Source organism: Drosophila ananassae, chromosome 3R, assembly GCF_017639315.1.
Source record: "Drosophila ananassae strain 14024-0371.13 chromosome 3R, ASM1763931v2, whole genome shotgun sequence".
Taxonomy (NCBI): domain Eukaryota; kingdom Metazoa; phylum Arthropoda; class Insecta; order Diptera; family Drosophilidae; genus Drosophila; species Drosophila ananassae.
In genome coordinates, this window is record NC_057930.1 from 15,196,242 (window position 1) to 15,211,963 (window position 15,722).

Consider the following 15,722-nt stretch of genomic DNA (forward strand, 5'->3'; position numbering starts at 1 on the left):
CAGATTTTAGAACGGGATCCCCCAGAAAATGGAACGAAAAATATAAAAAATATTTTGTTCCTAAGTTTTAATGCAGATTGATGGAGAATCGGTCTAAAAAGTGTTTAGGGCACTCCGCTTCAGAATAGGATGGAAATTGGGCAAGGTATAGCCTTCGTGGTTGACCGTAATGTTCTTATATGTCATCTTTTAAAGATAAATGTTCTATTAGAAAGAATATACTTTATCACTTACATAAAGATAAAGAATTATTGAAGGTAAGAAGCCATCAACGCGTTGAATGAGGTAGATTTAAAATAAATAAAAGCCATTATAAATATCTTGTAATACAATATTGTTTTATTAAATACATTTCGAATTTCATAAGATTATCCTTTATAATACGTTATATCTCAATCACAAGAGAAATTATATTCATAGCTATAGTACATAGTACAAGTAAATGTGACAGATTTCAAGTCGTCTTCAATTTTGAAAGTTACTAACTAAAGAAACAATATTGATTAATGAAAGCGCTTTATTAGTGATGGTTTCCTCTCGTTTGTACAACCTAGAGTTAATTGGTAATTACAAACTAAAGTAACAGCTAAAATGATACACATTTTTGTACAAAACAGAAGCGAGCACTCTCCTCTCCATTCAAGCAGTCCAAACGAAACCTTTTGAGGATGTGGTGTAAACTAATCTAATTAGACGGCGACTTATAAAGCTTATGGAAATGATGATGGCAATGCTGGCAAATCTTAATGGGACTTCATTTAGTGGCAATACATTTTGTTTGTATAGAAATCTATATACAAAAGCTATCTATATACATTAAAAGTCTTTGCAACTGTCTCTATTATTGGGGTTTTGTGTCTGTGGATCTTTTGGAGACTCCGCCGTCGCTCGAGCTCTCTGTGTCTTGATCCTTGGGTGGTGGCATTAGTTCGCCCACAGCCAGTTTGTTGGGCAGGGCATCCGGCGTATTTATGATGCCGTAGGGTCTCAAATGATAAATCAAGTAATCCAGAACGTACATTTGGTTTGGCGATACGTAGTGGAAGGATATGGCATTATCTGAGCAGCAGTCTAGGCCCTGAAATCAAACAAAATTGAATAAATTCTTTGAAAATAAAAAGAAATATAAAAAACCCACCTCGTCGGTTTTGTAGAATATGTATTGCCAGTACCAGAACTTCTTGTCTGTGTGAGATGGAATCAGATGATGCTCCGGAACAAAGGGAAAGAAGCGACCACGTCCGTTGGAATCGCGGGAATCCCCGGCCACTACTTTCACATTCTCCAAGCACTTGCCCATCTCCACGTCCTCGGCGCCCGTGTTTTCGTCTTTACAGACCTTGGGATTGGGCAGGGCCTCGACCACAAAGCGACGCACAGCCTCCCGGCTGAGAACGTAGCCGGCACCGCCGGACATGTAGCCCTGTTTCACGTACGGCTTGAACTTGCAGCCAAAGTACACCGGAGTCTCTGGGTTGTACGGGTACAGCATGTAGCGCAAGTTCTCCACTATCGTGTACGTGTCATCGTCGGCCTTGAGGAACCAGTCGGCATCGTTGATATGGTGCTTGTAGATATACTTGTACGCCTCTTTCGTCTTGCCCCATAGATTGTTCCGGCCCTCGCCCACCGGCAAGGCCACTGCGTCCAGCTCCTCATCCTTTTCCGAGCTCATGAATAGCAGCTTGTTGCACCGCTTGCCCCAGGTGCGCTTCACATGCCGGGCCTTCTTCTGGTGGTTACTGGGATTGGTCATGATCCAGCAGAGGATGCGCACCTCGCCGTAGAGTCGCTCTGCGATGGTCGAGTTCTCGTGGACGTGCTCGTGGGTGCCTACATCCTGTTCCGGCCCCGTCAACTCCATCATGTCGTGGCTGTGGTGGGCGTCGTTGACATCGCCATGCCGGTGGCCATCGTAGGGCATGAACTCGCTACGTTCCGGGGTGGAGGTGTACACGAAGAGCTCTGCGAGGCAAAAGCCTACGACCAGGCCCACGATCAAGGACACAAAGGAACGTTTATTTGAACGGCCTAGAAATAGAAAAGTTTTTACGGGTTTAAATAAATATTAAACATAGTGCAAATTTTATCGACTTCTGAAAAATGTGAAAACAATTGTTTAAATGATCATTTTTAAATAAAGATGATCTTGTTGTTGAATCGAAAATTGTCGAAAACAACTGTTTTATTTTTGGGTTTAAACTTCTCGCCATTTATTAAAAGCACACAAAATAAAGATATATTTAGCCAACTCACCTTCATTTAATATGGACCTTCCTAACAGACTATTGGCATGCATTTGGCTTTAGTTTCTGGGCTTCTGTGTTGGGGTTAGAAGGAACTTTTAGTGACTATCCGTCACTTTGAGGACTTTTTGCTTCTTTGGTTGCGTTTCTTCAGCTTGGCAATCCACTCGACTTACGTCTTACATCTTCTGCAAGGTTAAAAAATAAATTACCGCTTTAGTTACAGATGCCAAGAAGTATATTATTGCCGAGGCAGTGCGTGGCGGTTTCCGAAATGCATCTGCTCGCGGATGGCATTCGGTCACTAGTGTCAACTATCTGAAAATTGTGCTGGCGCTGTGCTCGGCTCGGTTACCTAAACTGTGTTAATCTCATGCAAAACGTGACAATTGCCGCCGTACGGAAATGCATTCCCCGGCTGCAGCTCTACTGATAAATATTTATTTCACTAAAAAAATCTTTTTCCATTTTAGTTATTCTTATTTTCTATATTTATATATATATTTTTTTTTTTTTTGCATGCACGTGTTTGTGTGTTTGTTTTTGAGAGTTTCCTCTTCGAGATAACCGACAACACGTTACAAGTTGCCTTTTTGGCACAAACAAACAAGTGTTTGCAACAAATTGTATTCATTTTCGAGTCAAAGTCATAAAATTAACGAGCAACATAAAAATTCCCTATACGCTAGTGTTCTTCAGAATTTGTTTCCCTTTGGTCCGGCGATAGTTTGGCAAATAAAAAAGCAATTACACCTTTTGCACTATACCGCCAATAACTTTGCTGTTCTTTTTTGAATACTTCTGATGATGTCATTGAACTGGATTTAATATTATTTAACATATTTAGTTTATTTTACAATCATTTATGCCTGCTAAAACGTCATCTTGATCCAGTCTGTGTGCATTTGTTGTTTATTTTCAAATCGTTTGTTAGCACTCACTCATTAATTGTCTTTGTTTGATTACCCCAGCAGTCGATGGCTGAAAAGCAGCTGCCACTCTGTGATACTGTCGAAGCTGGTTGCAGTTTTAGAACCGTTCTGGTCGAGACTTGGGTGCTGAATGCAATCCAGAGACTTAACTGCAGACTTTCTTAAATAATTTGCATATGGCTTATGGAAACAAAAACGAAATAAAGAGGTACATGTGTGGGTACTACGTGGATTCTGACCCGTGTCATTCCCCACAAATGGCCGAAAGCAATTTCAGTTATAAGCAAGGGTTTCAGTCACTAGTATTCCTTATCACAAGCCAATAATTATTCGTTATCTTTGAAGTATCCCAGTAGACCAATTTGACTTCTGATTGCTTTTAATGGGTCAATTTTTCCCAAGTTAGATAAGCCTATCCGATTAGTTTGTTTTGGATTCGATTCCAAGGAACTCCCCTTATCAAAATAGTCTCTGATTAATCATTGACGCTTCCACTTGTCGATTCTACTTGTATTTTTATAAGTAGGAAGCACGATATAAGCCATAAACAATCTATAGAGCCAAACAATAAAGCCGAATTTTTATTATCATTCATAATTTCCTGCTTCTCTCGCCTTCCTTTATATTTAGGAACTACTGTAGCTCCAATTGTCTTCAAAATATAAAAGACATAATTTTTATTTGATCAGCTGCTCCTTTTTTAGATCACTTTTATTCAGTGAGTAGTATTCAACTCGTTTTTTACCTCACTATTAATTCAGTTACCAAAGTGGCAAGTGCTATTATAAATATTTCCCAAAAATGATAAGGCTTCCTTGTATATCGGAAAAAGGTTTAATTTTATTCTTAATATATATACTAATTATAGAAGAATTTATCCATAACACTTTTATATTTCAGTGGCTGTGAGACCATTGTTATTGATGGTCCTCTTGGGACTGTTAATTTTCATTGGCCTGGCCAAGCTTGTTACTATTCCCCTGAAAATCGATGAGTTCGATAGCTTCAGCTTTAAGGACATCCATCGAGCAGGTCAAGGATTTAAAAAATCTGAGAGATGAGACCCTCTGGTTAGTGGGCCGCCATAAAGTAAGCTCAATTGTCGATGAACACGACCTAACAACGTGAGTTTCTAAAACCAACATACTTATTTGTAGTATGTATGTGGGTGAGAGAGTGACCCCAATTGTAATTGCAAATTAATTAATTTAAGGCTTGAACATTTTGCAAACCTGCAGCGCCGTTCCAATTCAATGGCGATTAAACGCAATTTAGCAACAATTTGCTTATCATTGTGTATTTTTGCACAAGGTATGAGGGAACTTAAATGCAAACCTGAATCTCTATCTCATCAAGGGTTTTCCAACGAATTTCCAAATATTTAAGCTATATAGGTGGGTTTGAAACTAACCAGCAACGCTGAAAATTGATAAATCTTTTCGTAAAATAATTGTATAATGAATGGGTTTTTTGCCATTCGATTGTAAACACATTTGCCCGCAATTTTTTTATCTATTTATTGTCTATCATTATTATTTTATTTATACAATGCCATTGTCGTCGTTATCGAAAATAATGTTGTTATCACACCTAGAACTCTACCAACTAAGTAGATAAAACTTAGTGCTTAGTTTCATATTACAATGAATTAAGTTGTGCCTTTGAATGTAATGATTAGATTATGCTACCTTAAATGTTTTGTAATATTCTTAAGATAAGATTACCCTTTTCCATGCTCATCACCTTGGCATATAAGTAGGTGCTATGTCTATGATTTATACTCTATTTTAAGACACTTTCATATCTCTTTAGCATTTCTAAAAAAAAACAATCTTTGATTTAATTCAGAAATCCCACCACTTATATGTTAAATATATCAATCGTACCTAAATGAATCCTATTAATTACGACTATTATTTAAAATTTGAAACTATTGTGGTTGCCTAATCTAATGGATAGTAGACATATGTTTTTTTGTTGAAAAGCAGCCAAACACACACTTTTTATTATGTCATTCTGTTAATAGATTCGATTTCATTGCCCTATACTCACAGTAGCGTGACATTCTGTTCACAAAAGCCATAACCAAGCCATAACCAGATGGCGAACCAAACCAATTGTTAAATTGTTTTGTTAGGCCGCTGTTCCTCTCAGGGCAATAAAGCCAGCCACGCTCTGTGGTCCAGCGAATGTTTCAATCTACGGCTCTGCACATGCATTGTTTTTATTTATTTATTTTTTTAATCCAAAAAATATATACAAAGCACTTTATTATCCGCAATTGTGCGTTATACATTCTTTTTCATCCTCAGTTCGCGTACAATTGATAAAGTTGTGGGGAACAATAACCCCAACCGAAATAGTTAGTGGCTATCGAATGGAAACTGGTGGTCAGTCGTACACAAGTAATTGTTATCAAATAGTGTATGTTTATTTTTAGCCCATTTCCGTTTCGTAAATCTTCTGATATCATAGCCTTATCTGGTTCTCTTTTGTTCAACCACTGAGAGGATGGTAGTTCTTTTTTGTTTTAGGTGGGAGTCGAAAAAGGGGTTAATCTTGTTTCCAGTTTCCCATCCTAAGGATATTCATAGTCTAGGTCAGGGTTGTGGAAAATAGATTAGATAAGACCCTGAACCATGGCACCATACTGTCATAAAGTAAACGTAATTGCCGATGGGCACGACGTAAAAACGTGAGAACAGAAAACCAACATATGTGGGTGAGAGTTTGACCCCAATATGTGCTTTGACAACTGTAAACGGCAATTTTAATTGCAAATTAATTAATGGTGGGTTTTAGCACTCATCTGTATATCTAGAGAACAAAATTCAGCCAAATCAATAATATTTTAAAGGAGTCAAACACTTTTTATTCGGCTTTCCTACTGTCTTAATACTGTCTTGAACACCCAATAGAATGCAACAAAATATTTATATTTTCAAAAATTTATTTTCCAAAAATAACTTTTATGAAAAATAAGAGTGTGCGGGGTATAAAATAGTTGGGATATTCACTATATTCATAATACATTCTTATCAAATATATAGCTCCCTATATGCAATGTACAATCGAAACCCATTTCCGTTTAAAAAACACTCTGATTCACTCCTTCAAGTAGTTAGAAATTATAATTTAAATTGCTTAACTTAGTTTATGATTTAAATCAAGATTCTAGCCACATTTGTTAGTCCCTCTTATATAAACTGGGAAGTGACACAAACAGAGCAAACAAAACCTTTGCTGTGAGTGATTGGCTAACGATTCATAATCAATTTTGAATTAAAAATTGGCAAAAACTAATTAGTGGCGGATTGATGAAATATCTGGGTTTGTCCTGAGGCGGTCAAGAATCTATTGATTAAGAAGCCCTTAGGCTTCTAGTTCCATTTGAATAAGAATGCTAGATAAAGTGGCGCGTTGACCCAAAACTCGAGAGTGACTCAATTAACACTCGTTTGATTAAAATTTTACACTTTGAATGGCCAGCATTAAAGCCAAACTGACAGCCGCTTAAGATTGCAACTGCACTTGAGATATGGAGCAGTGTGGAGACTTCTCCAGCAGAAATCAACGCAGTACTGTCATGTTCAAGTGCTGCTTTAATTGAATGATAATGAATGCGACAAGTCGCTGTCGGGGGTCAAGTGGTCCGACAGTTTAATACCCTATTAGGGTGTTGGAGGGAAATTAATTTATTTAACAAAATGTTTATTATATAGACCCCAGTCTATACTAGTATCTAGTATCTAGTATTAGGATGTAAGTAATTATTTTTGCTATCAAATCTATAAACTTGCGAATGCGGTAGCTGCCTGGAATTAATATTTGTTCGGTCTATATTTGCTTTCCAGCGGAGATATGCAAATGTTTGGATAGTTTTTAGTGCCAGTGATAAGTATGGGAAAGGGCTTAAGCCCTAAAATTTGTATCATAGCTAGTGTGGGAGCAGCAATGGATGCATCAGCTGTCGGGAGGAAGCAGTGGCTTCTTTATCAGTGCCACTGAAGTTGCATATCAATCATGGTTTGGAATCTACATACGAATTAGGAGCAACAACAACCAGCTGCGCTAATCAGAGGAGCGTCCGAACAATCACATGTGCCGAGCGAAGAGAGAAGAGACGCCCCCATGGAATTGGACCCACAAACAAATTAAAGTAAATGCATTTGGATGCAGACAATCCACCCCCGGTTGCCATGAAGGGTCGGAGTCGGGGTCGGACTGGCACGGGGGGCGTATGAGCGTTACTGAGCACATAATGCGACAGAAAACAGCGGAAATGACGGCTGAGAGAGCCGCGGAATGGCGGCAAGAGAGCCAAAGAGAGGCAGTTGTTTGCACGGAATGTCAGGGCATTAAAAATAACAACAACTGTCAGGATAACAGACTAACGAATACTAAACACACTACATTTTAAGGATAACTTTAATATATATTTTTTTTTATTTAATAAATCAGATCTTTCTTTATTTGTTGACAATTTTTAAAATGATTTTTTGTGACTCCTTGGTAAGGGCATTCCATGCCGCCTATGTCCTTCCACTTCCTTTCCCACATGCGCTCCAGTCGAAAGCCAATTATTTTTCGCTCGCCGTTAAACTTGTTTTATTTCTTTCGGTTTGGCAGCTCTCGCAGCGCCAAAAAAAAAAACTTTCTGCTCTTTTGAAGCTTATTTTGGATGCCCTCGCGTGCAGCTTGCGCTCTTGCGCTTTATTCTCATTCGTTTCTGTTATTTTATTTTTTAGCATTTTGTTTTGACACAAAATGCAATATTTCTGCTGACCAAATTTTTTTGCGTTTCACTTAGTTTTCATGTAAGTTTCATTGAAGTAATGCTCCGGTCGCGTCGCCCTTACTTACAAATTGATTTTTTGCACAATCTCTCGCATGTTTTCCAGCCGCAGGACCCTCCCGAATTGCGTTTCTAGATTCCGGCGGAGCACTCACGTTTTTCCGCCACTGATAATTGTTGGGCGCGTCATTCAAGCAATTTAAATAGTTTTAATCGAGGTACTCAAAACGTTTAATTAAACTTTTTTCCGCCCCGTCCGATGCGAGAAGCGTGGAATTGAAAACGTCCGAACGCGGCGACGGCGAGCAAACAACAAAAACTTGCTCGCCGCAAAATTCTCAAACTGAGAACGATTATAGCGTTGGGTTCTCCCTCGCGCAGCCGCCTCGCAGCCAGAGAGAGAGTGAAGAGATTAACTTTAGTATTACCAACTAAGAAATGCCGGCATTAAGAGCCGGCTAACAAGACCAGAGAGCAGCGATAAAACTTAAATGGGAAATTGCCTAAAAATAAGTATTTATGATAAGAGGAGGATTTATTTGCACGTATTTAAAAAAAAAACATAAAAAAATAAAATAAACAAGAAAAATAAATAAATGAAAAGAGAACATCCAATACACTGAAAAAATAAGTTAAAAAGATACTATAATTATTTATAAAATTAAAGAAGTCAGAAGAGAAGAGAAAGATAAGATCGCTATTGAAACATACCTATAAATAAATGCTTCTGTTAAGCTGATGAATATTTATAAAAAGAAATTTAGAGATCTTGTTCGGAAGCATTTGAATTTCAGCATCTCATGAGTTGTACTTTCCTCCCCTTACCTCGTATTAGTGTTTTGGGAGAGAGTCCAGAACAGCTGTCTAGGCTAAGGGTTGTTTTTAGGGGTGGAAGGTCACGATCACGATCTCTCTTACTTTCAAAGAGAACCCCCAAATTTTATTTAATTATTTTGAGTTTATTTTTAAGAAAGTTTTACCTAACATTGTTAACGAGTAATTATGATATCAGCCCATTGACCATGTCGCATACTGATATTTAAAGGGGTGTCATCATTGATAACGAAAACGGGTTGGGCCCACACTTACGTAAACGTAAATAGGGTGTTATTATATTTGCAACGCATTCACCAGCCTTGAAGTTGAATTTTTGATCAGCCAATTCTATGAAGACATTGTGGTTAGTCTGGTAGGTAGTTATACAGGTAACCCCTCAGCTTCTAAAGTTTAATTACCGGTATATATTTCATTTAGAAGCATTCCCATTTGATATTATCGACTACCAGTAACAGAATGTACAAACCAGCGCCACAATCTTGATAAGACAACTTTTTTCAATTCAATTAGTTCGATGTGACTCCTCCACTGTGGTGGTCAACAGAGGTGGAAACATGTTTGTCAATATTGTCTTTTTCTTAAGTCATAAAAATAAGACGCAAATCGATGAATATAGAAATGCTTTCATAAGTTAATGTTAAAAGTTTGCATATATTAAAATTATATAATAAAATAATAAATTAAATCCTGTTTCAAGGCCTGTATTTAATATAAATTAAACTTTAAACATGGTTTAACTTATTTATTTTTGTGGCCGCTGTCCCGCTTAATTTTTGAAAATCAGCTATTCCAGCAACCAATATATTTTTTTACAAAATGCCACAAAGTAGGCAATACATTTTATATTTTCCAAGACTTCCAGTCTATTGCTGGCTGTCTGAATTATAAACTTTAATTAAAATGAATTAAAGACTTTTATTTTAATTTTAACAAATTGTATTTTAATTTAACTATATAAATAATTTTTCAATTTCATTATAATTAGTTGAGTTACTTTTTCTTTTGAACTATTTCCGATATTCATTGTTGCCGCAACACGGCCGATGTATCAGCAACATGTGTTTAAAACCAAAGCTCTTCACAAAAAAAAGCTTTTATTAATTTTATGATTAACAAATGAATTTAGTTTCAACAAGTTTGAATTAAAAAACTGGTAGTAAGTGATATTATTTAATTTAGCTTTTTTTTAAGTACTATTCTATGATGTACGTATATATCTACAACTTAAAAACTTCCACTCCTGTTAACCAGCATTTCAAAACGTATTTTAAGATTTCCTCTCTTTAATGAACATTTACTAAATATGTAATTAAAACCTTTACATTTTAAATTCCATCTCCGGTCTGGCAAATGAAATAGCGCTCATCGGTGCAGTCTTCATCGTTCATCAGACCATCCCAGAGTTCGACGCAGTGCTCCTTGTTGCACAAGTTATTCGGTTCGCCCCTCTTCCATTTCAAATATGGTGCGGGACTGCCCGTTGTCCAGCACACGAAATGTCCCTCTCTGCCCAAGTCATTGGCGTCAATCCAATAGCCGTTGTTGCGGATGTTAAGTTCGGCATCCACGGCGTTGAGTTCCCCCTCGGACTGAAAGGTCGCCAGATGAGCTCCCATGCGCCGACAAATGGATAGGGCTGTGTGCCACGACTGCTTTTGGTTCTCCTCGATGAAGTAAAATCCCTTACCGATCTCCTTGAATCCCGTTTTGTTCACCTCCACATCCTTGAGCAAATATTTCAGATTCTGGATGATGGAGTCTAACATGTATGGGTCAGTGTCCGAGTGTTCCGCCGAAGATGCGGCAAGAACTAGGACGAATAATGCCCAGGTTAAGCTCATTGGCGATGCGAACATTTTCAATTTAAAAACTGAACTAACTTACTCTGACGGTGACAGGCTTTTTTACTACTAGAGATTTGCTCTGTTGATGTATGATTATTATGGCTTATCAAGAAGAGATTGTGTTCCAGTGAATAAATAATGTATATTCCTTTAGATTTCCAATGAATATAGGGACTCCTATCTTTAGGGAATAGCCCATATTCATCATCATGTTCATTTATCATAGACGTTGCATGTATTTTTGAGAAAGTTTTTGCAGCTTGTCTCCGATTTTGGGCACGTTGTTCGGATAAACCACGGAGCTCCAGAGATCCTTCTAAGGGTTTTTGCTTGCAAAACCTGGATTTCATTGAGATTGGTTTTGGATGTTATATTATAAGTACAACTTAAAATCTTCCACTCCTGTCACCCAGCATTTCAAAACGTATTTTAAGATTTCCCTCTTTTTAATGAACATTTATTAAATATTTAATTAAAACTTTTACATTTTAAATTCCATCTCCGGTCTGGCAAATGAAATAGCGCTTATCGCTACAGTCGTCATCATTCATCAGACCATCCCAGAGGTCGACACAGTGCTCCTTGTTGTACAAGTTATTGGGTTCACCCCTCTTCCATTTCAGATATGGTGAAAGACTGCCGGTTGTCCAGGACATGAACTGTCCCTCTCTATCCAAGTCATTGGCGTCAATCCAATAGCCCTTGTTGCGGATGTTGAGTTCGGCATCCACGGCTCTGAGTTCCTCCTCGGACTTAAAGGTCGCCAGATGAGCTCCCATGCGACGACAAGTGGATAGGGCTGTGTACCACGACTGCTTTTCGTTCTCCTCGATGTAGTAGAATCCCTTACCGATCTCCTTGAATCCCATTTTGTTCATCTCAAAATCCTTTCGCAAATCTTTCACACTCTGGATGATGGAGTCTAAAGTGGATTCGATAGTGTCCGAGTGTTCCGCCGAAGATGCGGCAAGGACTAGGACGAATAATGCCCAGGTTAAGCTCATTGGCGATGCGAACATTTTCGATTTAAAAACTGAACTAACATACTCTGACGCTGATAGGCCTTTTAATACTAGAGATTTGTTGTGGTATTGTTTCAAAAGTGGCTTATCAAGAAGAGATTGTGTTCCCGTGAATAAATAATGTATATTCCTCTAGATTTCCAATGACTAAAGGGACTCCTATCGTTAGGGAATAGCCCATTTTATGCTTAAGCTTTAAATAATAAAGTAAGAAAATTCAAAAATATTATGATTAATTAAAATGATTTTATGTAAACTTATCACCCAAACATCAAATATTTAGATAGTATTGATTTACCTAACAATCTAAAACCACAATAACAAAATGTCCACCCATCACCTGAGAGCTCTTCGAATCACCGCCTTCAGGGTGATGAAGAAGGAAATCAGCAGGAAGACCATGAACATTCCCAGAACAGCGAGGTCCCAACCGAACTCATCGCCCTGCATCTGAAAGTCCTTAAGGAACTGATCCGCCGTCCTGTAGTAGCAGTACCCTAACTGGGCGTGGCACTCCAGGTCCCCCCTGTCGTATCCGTAAATGGCTCTGAGGAGGCCCTCGAATATATAGCGGAAGAAGGACACATTGCAGATGGGTCGCAGGAACCAGGAGAGCTCATTCAGGCGAATGAAGAAGCCGGAAAAGAGCAGGAACGGAATGGTGGCACTAGGCACAAGGAATATGGCAAGAGGCATGGGAAAGAGGGACCCCGCGATCACACCGATGAAGTGGGCTATGAAAGCAGTCATCACACAGATGCCCCAGCACATGGCGAAACGTTGCCACTCGGCTGGTTGGCCGCTCATGAAGTATCCAATGCTGATGAAGAGCGTGGGACAGGCCAGTTGCAGGGGCAAGTCGGCCAGGACCTTCGAAATGTAATAGGCTTTCAGGGAGTACCAGCCGTTGTAGTACTCCCTGATGAATACCGCCGAGTCCTGGATACAGAGTAGAATGGAGGGCATTGCGTTGCCAGCGAAGATGAACAGGATTATAAAAAATATGCAGGATACATTAGACACGATTTTTTCGGCATCGGCACCAATCTGCCAATAGACCACACCTAAGAGCAGGGCTATCACAACGTGCATTATCAGTCGCATCTGGACGGCCATCTAAAAGATACAGGATTAGTTGAAAGCCAGTTTTGAGATTGATTTTTTTATACCAGATCCCTGTACATGGAGCGCAAATGGCGGCAGAGAAGCACTCTTAGCTGGTACCAGAAGCCCACCTGCTCCTTGCTGCGCAGGTGGCTCAGATCACTGGTGGAGGTCTCCTGGTCGACCTTGATGAGTGCTGCTGGAAAGAAAGTAGTGCGGGCAGAAGGAAATGCGACAGATAGAGCAAAAGGATAGAAGTGCAGTAAAGTAGAGTCCAATAGAGTGCAAAAGTATGAAGTTCCGGGTGAGAATCATCTTTCAAAGAAGCACTTCTTGGTTAAAACTTACTCTCCTCGTCCACCTGGAGTTTTACGATGTTGCTTGGGTGGCAGTGCCTCAGTTTGTTTTGTGCAATAAGGGACTCGCATCTTTCTATGCTAGTCGAGTGGCTGCAGACTTCCAAAGCTACAAAACCAAGATGGATAGTACTAATTCTATATTCCATTTTCAAAATCTTACCAAAATCCGCAGGGTTATAGTACTGTGGGCAAATGAAACCGGACTCCGCAAAGCTACTCAACATTTCGCGCTGCTCTCCGGCATAAAGGACCTCTCCGTGGGCCAGAACCAGGACATCGTCGAACAACTGGAACAGTCTCGACCCGGGCTGATGGACCACGCAGACCACAATCCTGCCATCATGGGCCAACCGCTGGAGATGGCAGATCACCTGGTAACTGGCCACGCAGTCCAGGCCGCTTGTGGGTTCGTCGAAGAACATGATGGGCGGATTCGTCACCAACTCAATGGCGATCGATAGGCGCTTGTGTTCGCCACCAGACAAGTTCTTCACCAAGGTTTGTCGGCAGGACTGAAGTTGAAGGATCTCTATGATGTCATCTATCTGTAAGTTATAGTAAAAGGTTAATGGATTTTCTTAAAAAACATGAATATAACTTACAGTTTTCTGTTTTTCGGCACGAGTGGTGCTCCTTGGCATTTTCAGGTCTACGGAAACACGTATCGTCTCTTCGGTGGTCAGAAAATTGAGCATCACGAAGTCCTGGGCTATGTAGGCGGACATCTTGCGAAAACTCATCATATCCCTGGGTTGTCCATTTAAAAGGAACTGCCCGGAAACACCTCTGAGCCTAGAAAATTATTAGTAATGCATATTTGAATGAAATAATTTACAAATTTGTGAAGTACTCACTTGAAACCGGCCAATGCATTGAGAAGAGTGGACTTTCCCGCCCCCGAAGGACCCAGAATGGCCGTCAATCGGCCGGACTTGAAGACGCCGCACGCCTCGTTCAGAATGGGGCTGAAACCCTTGGCCGATCCCCTCAAGCTGTAGTTGGCTTGGCTGAAGTGCAACTCCAGGGCCTGCTGCTTTGCGGCCAGTCCATTCGGCTGTCCTGTAGACGCGTTATCAGTCATTGTTTATGATTGTGAATACCCGACCGGGCTTTTGTTTTTAAACGATTTTTGTTTATGCGAGCAACTCCCCAGAACGCCGCCGATCGGTCAGTAAACCTCAACTGCTCCCTCAACTGGCCGACGTCGGGTACATAACTGCTGTTTTTTTGCGAATTTGCAAAAATTTGGAGTCAAAGTCGGCGCCCGATTAAGGGTGGTTCGTGGGTGGATAATCTTATCGCCTCACGGATCAAGGTCAGAGGCTCCAACCCGACGACGAACTTGTTGGAAGGCAACTTGCATGGGCTCGAATGCACCTGAGAAGCTCCTCCAGATCGCGTCTTGTCCGAGGTCAGGTGCACTGGAACTGCAACTGAAACGGGTTACCCCAATGGAAAAATAGCAACCACGTTTGGGATGAAAATAACAATTAAAATGGATGAGCTAATGCTTTAATTAAAATAATTTCAAGGTGAATAAACAATAGTAGAAAATGGCATTACTGTTAGGGCTTTTGAAATATAATTGTACCTCTTTTAAAGGCAGAACTAACTCCACTACTTCTATTAATGATTATTCATTTATTATTTAATACATTAAAGATTAAAAATCTTCGAATAATTCTACTCTTTTCAAAAATCGCCTAAAAGTGAGCCACGGTTCCCCAGCATCGCTAGAGAGTGAAATTATTAATTGAAGTAGATATGTTTGTGTTTGTGTGTGTTAATATTCGGTAATTGATACACTGCCCCTTGCAATAAGAAACAATGACCGCTGATATCGAAAGTAAAGTATCTACAGCTAACTGCGTTATAAGATTAGGGTTGGGCGTTAGACTGGAATTCACAAAACGAGATTCAGGGCAGCTGCTTAGCAGCTTATCAGTAATTTTCATTTGGAAGGAAAAGTTTGCACTAACAGCTGTCAATGAACGTTCTTAAATACACTTTCACAGATTATTATTTTTTTTTTACATATATTATAATATGCCCTTGCAGCTTTTTTTGTAAAATTGGTTCCAATAAGCAATTATTTAATGATTATTTTGATGAGCCTCAAGTACTCGTAATGCAACAATTCCTTTTTTGCATTTTCAAACGATTATTGATCTTGGCATTCACTTTTTAACACAGAGTTCATTAAAATTTTGATCGCGATCGTGGGTCTTGAGGGGGCAAGAAAGAGAAAGTAAAGTTCAGGTGGGAACACTTTCTTTAAGAATGGATACATATACCGGATAAGCTGTAGAGTACGCTCGGATAAACAATAACTAACGGGCTTCTATCCTCGGACACTGGGGGATACTCTCCCAATCAGTAACGCATTCACGATCCGGGTGTGGATGGCGGATAATAATAACGCCAACTCGAAGCAAACACTAATAATTTCCATTGCCGGTCACTGGTATTAATTGTAATTCAACTGCAGCCGAATCATCCAACATGTATGAGTTGCATTCAAGCATGATCGTCATGGGAAATTGTAGCATACTTTTTAGATTTTCATAAAAAAAAATCATTAGT

The 15,722-nt window shown here is 39.5% G+C and overlaps 4 protein-coding genes across 8 annotated transcripts; all 4 read right to left on the reverse strand.

The window, feature by feature from the left end:
• Positions 1–499: 499 nt before the first annotated feature.
• LOC6498499 (glycoprotein-N-acetylgalactosamine 3-beta-galactosyltransferase 1) lies at positions 500–8,322 on the reverse strand. Of its 3 annotated transcripts, none has more exons than XM_014906672.2 (4): positions 8,042–8,322; positions 2,257–2,434; positions 1,139–2,031; positions 500–1,078 (listed from the first exon to the last, which is right to left on the reverse strand). In XM_014906672.2, the coding sequence occupies exons 2-4, from the start codon at positions 2,297–2,299 to the stop codon at positions 842–844; spliced, it is 1,173 nt and encodes a 390-aa protein (XP_014762158.1). In that variant the 5' UTR covers positions 2,300–2,434; positions 8,042–8,322; the 3' UTR covers positions 500–841. The 3 variants fall into 3 exon arrangements, with proteins under 3 accessions (XP_014762158.1, XP_001962953.1, XP_044572411.1); XM_001962917.4 differs by lacking the exon at positions 8,042–8,322 and adding an exon at positions 3,188–3,324; XM_044716476.1 differs by lacking the exon at positions 8,042–8,322 and adding an exon at positions 3,213–3,301.
• Positions 8,323–10,075: 1,753 nt separating this feature from the next.
• Positions 10,076–11,673, reverse strand: LOC6498497 (C-type lectin 37Db). Its single transcript, XM_044716481.1, has one exon. It carries the CDS (start codon positions 11,671–11,673, stop codon positions 11,143–11,145), a length of 531 nt encoding a protein of 176 aa, XP_044572416.1. The 3' UTR covers positions 10,076–11,142.
• On the reverse strand, positions 10,136–10,666 carry LOC6498498 (C-type lectin 37Db). Its single transcript, XM_001962916.4, has one exon. It carries the CDS (start codon positions 10,664–10,666, stop codon positions 10,136–10,138), a length of 531 nt encoding a protein of 176 aa, XP_001962952.1.
• Positions 11,090–15,564, reverse strand: LOC6498496 (ATP-binding cassette sub-family G member 4). Of its 3 annotated transcripts, XM_044716479.1 has the most exons (7): positions 13,994–15,564; positions 13,742–13,931; positions 13,300–13,684; positions 13,129–13,245; positions 12,846–12,979; positions 11,975–12,792; positions 11,090–11,869 (listed from the first exon to the last, which is right to left on the reverse strand). In XM_044716479.1, the coding sequence occupies exons 1-6, from the start codon at positions 14,218–14,220 to the stop codon at positions 12,013–12,015; spliced, it is 1,833 nt and encodes a 610-aa protein (XP_044572414.1). In that variant the 5' UTR covers positions 14,221–15,564; the 3' UTR covers positions 11,090–11,869; positions 11,975–12,012. The 3 variants fall into 3 exon arrangements, with proteins under 3 accessions (XP_044572414.1, XP_044572413.1, XP_014762157.1); XM_044716478.1 differs by having other exon boundaries at positions 11,090–12,792; XM_014906671.3 differs by having other exon boundaries at positions 11,090–12,792; positions 12,846–12,976; positions 13,994–15,149.
• Positions 15,565–15,722: the final 158 nt, after the last annotated feature.

What these genes read in the sequence shown, in the direction of transcription:
- LOC6498498 (XM_001962916.4), bottom strand. Translation starts at nt 10,666, where the DNA reads ATGTTCGCATCGCCAATGAGCTTAACCTGGGCATTATTCGTCCTAGTT.
- LOC6498496 (XM_044716479.1), bottom strand. Translation starts at nt 14,220, where the DNA reads ATGACTGATAACGCGTCTACAGGACAGCCGAATGGACTGGCCGCAAAG. An exon ending in GTGCCGAAAAACAGAAAACT is followed by an intron (nt 13,685 to 13,741) that starts GTAAGTTATATT and finishes TATAACTTACAG; the next exon opens with ATAGATGACATCATAGAGAT. An exon ending in ACTCCAGGTGGACGAGGAGA is followed by an intron (nt 12,980 to 13,128) that starts GTAAGTTTTAAC and finishes CTTTCTTTCCAG; the next exon opens with CAGCACTCATCAAGGTCGAC.
- LOC6498499 (XM_014906672.2), bottom strand. Translation starts at nt 2,299, where the DNA reads ATGCATGCCAATAGTCTGTTAGGAAGGTCCATATTAAATGAAG. An exon ending in AAGGTCCATATTAAATGAAG is followed by an intron (nt 2,032 to 2,256) that starts GTGAGTTGGCTA and finishes TTCTATTTCTAG; the next exon opens with GCCGTTCAAATAAACGTTCC. An exon ending in TATTCTACAAAACCGACGAG is followed by an intron (nt 1,079 to 1,138) that starts GTGGGTTTTTTA and finishes GTTTGATTTCAG; the next exon opens with GGCCTAGACTGCTGCTCAGA.
- LOC6498497 (XM_044716481.1), bottom strand. Translation starts at nt 11,673, where the DNA reads ATGTTCGCATCGCCAATGAGCTTAACCTGGGCATTATTCGTCCTAGTC.